The 2,517-nt window shown below is 41.9% G+C and overlaps 1 protein-coding gene across 1 annotated transcript in view; it reads right to left on the bottom strand.

The window, feature by feature from the left end:
• Positions 1–2,517, bottom strand: part of LOC119593157 — a gene marked incomplete in the record, with an annotated part of 106,179 nt that overhangs the window by 60,010 nt on the left and 43,652 nt on the right. The window contains 1 exon segment of the mRNA XM_037942122.1: positions 172–318. Within this exon segment, the coding sequence (XP_037798050.1) occupies positions 172–318 (147 nt within the window).

The raw sequence follows: 2,517 nt of genomic DNA, 5'->3' as shown, positions 1-2,517 counted from the left end.
TAATCACAGCATAATGACAAGAAGAACATCGCCTCTACCTCCTATCCCCTCTTATTTGCAAGAACTCCCCCTAGGTGGAGATACGAACCTGCCGTGTTGAATTCATTTTATCTTATAAGTTGGCTTTTATCCCCCATCTCTTTCTATCTCTCTTTAGCGCTGAACACCTACCGTGACGGTCCCCCCGGTGGCTGGGGTCCCAGGAGAGAACGACGGTGATCTTTCCGTAGTGGTCCATGATCTTCCACACCGGCGCTTCATCGTGGAGCCCCAGGGAGTAGATGGTCTCACATACGATCTTGGGAATGGCAGTGATAGCTGCGAGGGGGAGAGCTCACGTTACCGCATTCAAGCAGCAGAGCGCTATATGCCAGCGGGCCAAATTGGGCAACAAATATAATAAAAAAAAAAGTGCACCGACGCTCTAGGTAGATGAATTAACTTGGCAATCATCACTAGGCCTACGAAAGAATATTTTTTTAGAGACTTTTCTGCTTTAATTTGTCCTGGCCCAAGTGGACTCTAGAGAGAAGTGTTATTTATTGGAGGATGAAGAGGGTTCATACCACATTCTTCTAATCTCTATCAAACCAGGAAAGATGAGGTGGCGACTGTCTTACAAGGGATTGGAAACTATTGATATCTTAGGATATCATAACATGGTCTTCTGTCATGTATTGTTTCAGGCACTTAACGAATCTCTGTCTGTCAAAGAGTCGCAGATCGTGCCGTGGCGGCACAGTGAACAAAGTACATCTCTTTTAGATATGGCGGAACAACGCCGTTACACACGCGCATTAGTTTACAGTAATATGGAATATTTACACACTTTGACATTTCGGTGAGACTTAGTAGGTCATAACTAAATTGCAGCACTGCCAAGAAAGAAACCTCATAGTGGAACTCAAGCTATAAAAAAAAACGAAACTAATAGAAATACTGATAAAATAGAACACCAGGACAATGACCTTCTGATTTGAGAACAAAAAGTAAACTAGTAATGCATTGACAAGAGAGTTTGACCCAGGCGATCATGCAAAAACTGCTGTTGTGTAGCGAGTCTATCTTCAGTTTTGCGTCTCTTCTTAAGGTGGAGGATCATCTTTCTCGTTTTTATATCTGATCCAAAAGTCCTTTCCAGATTGTTAAGAGAAAAAAGTCTTTTTTTTGCAGCTCTCCCCATCGCAAAAACTCACATCATCCCGAGACTAAGAGTCTTACGGCTAACTTAGCAATCAAGTCAATTCATTGTCAATCGTAAGGAAAAAAATCAGTGCTATTTGGATAGAAAATTAAGGTACCCAACTCAAACCTGAAGACTGCTCTGAAAAGAGAGCATCTTAGTCAAAACAATGATTCTACTCCACTTAAATGCGCAACGAAAAGCCAAAATAAACAAAAAAACATTAATAATCACAGGCAACTAAAAGGTATACGCAGAGTTGCTGATGCACGATTTTTGCAATCCAACTAGCACTGCAAGATAAATAGTCTAGGAGACCGTGGTGGGCCGAGTTCTGTCTCAGTTTCGCAAAGAGAAGTCAGCTGATCTCGTCGTCACTCTCCAAGCTGTGTCGTATCCCCAGTCAGCAGGAGACGGATGAAGGGCAAAAAGGCAAAGCCAAAAATCTTGATATTTCATTGAGTTTTTGTTCTTAAAAGAAAATTGGCACTCGAATAAATATGGTTCATACTTATGAGTATACGTTTACATCGTTATTCTTTGAATGTGAGGTTTCGATAGCTCTCAAAGCAACGTGTCAGAAATGACTGTTGTTCGCAAAGGCATTTTTATTAACACTTATTTTTCCATAATGTATATGTCTGTTTGTTTGAGGGGGAGGGGAGTGCGTTCCAGAAATCGGCCACAGGTCCGTAGCTAAAAATTCGTCGGTGTCCAAACTTCATATATCTACCTCATGTTGCGAAGGTATGCTCGGGAATTTGTGTAGACTTCTAGAGTGTTCTTTTTAAATGCCGCAAATAAGTCTTTATTGACGAGATTCTCTGGGCGGGAACATTATAGCTTTACAAACAACAAAGAAGAATGCACAGGAGTGTAAACTTTCGAGGTGTTATTTATCAATGTACTGCAGAACATCTAAGGAAACTCTACGTTTAATACATATAATGGGCAAGGGGTCACTAAGGTCAATGCAACGGAGGTGGGACCAATCTACTACAAAAAAAGGTGAGAGAAGATGACGTCATATGCATCTCTCTCAGAAACTTGACATTCAAAATTCCAAGAAGCCTTTTTTATTATTGTTATTAAAAGGGGCAAAAATTCGCAACATGGGGTATAAAGTTAGCCTAAAAGAATCAAAGCTGGCAGCTCGATGCCCAAGAAGCCCTAAGGAAAGTCATCCATGTCATATAACGCGAATGTAGAAAAACATAATAACAGAAGAGGATGCCGTCATGACCAGGGAGGAGAGTCAAGGCAACCAGCATGCAACAGAGCAACTCGCTACCCGTCATCCCTTCCCGGAGTCCGCCCGCACGCCCGCGCTCTGC

The sequence above is a fragment of the Penaeus monodon genome, chromosome 31, assembly GCF_015228065.2.
Source record: "Penaeus monodon isolate SGIC_2016 chromosome 31, NSTDA_Pmon_1, whole genome shotgun sequence".
Classification (NCBI taxonomy): domain Eukaryota; kingdom Metazoa; phylum Arthropoda; class Malacostraca; order Decapoda; family Penaeidae; genus Penaeus; species Penaeus monodon.
Note: the sequence above shows the minus strand (reverse complement) of the source record. Positions and strands in the feature narration are given on the sequence as shown.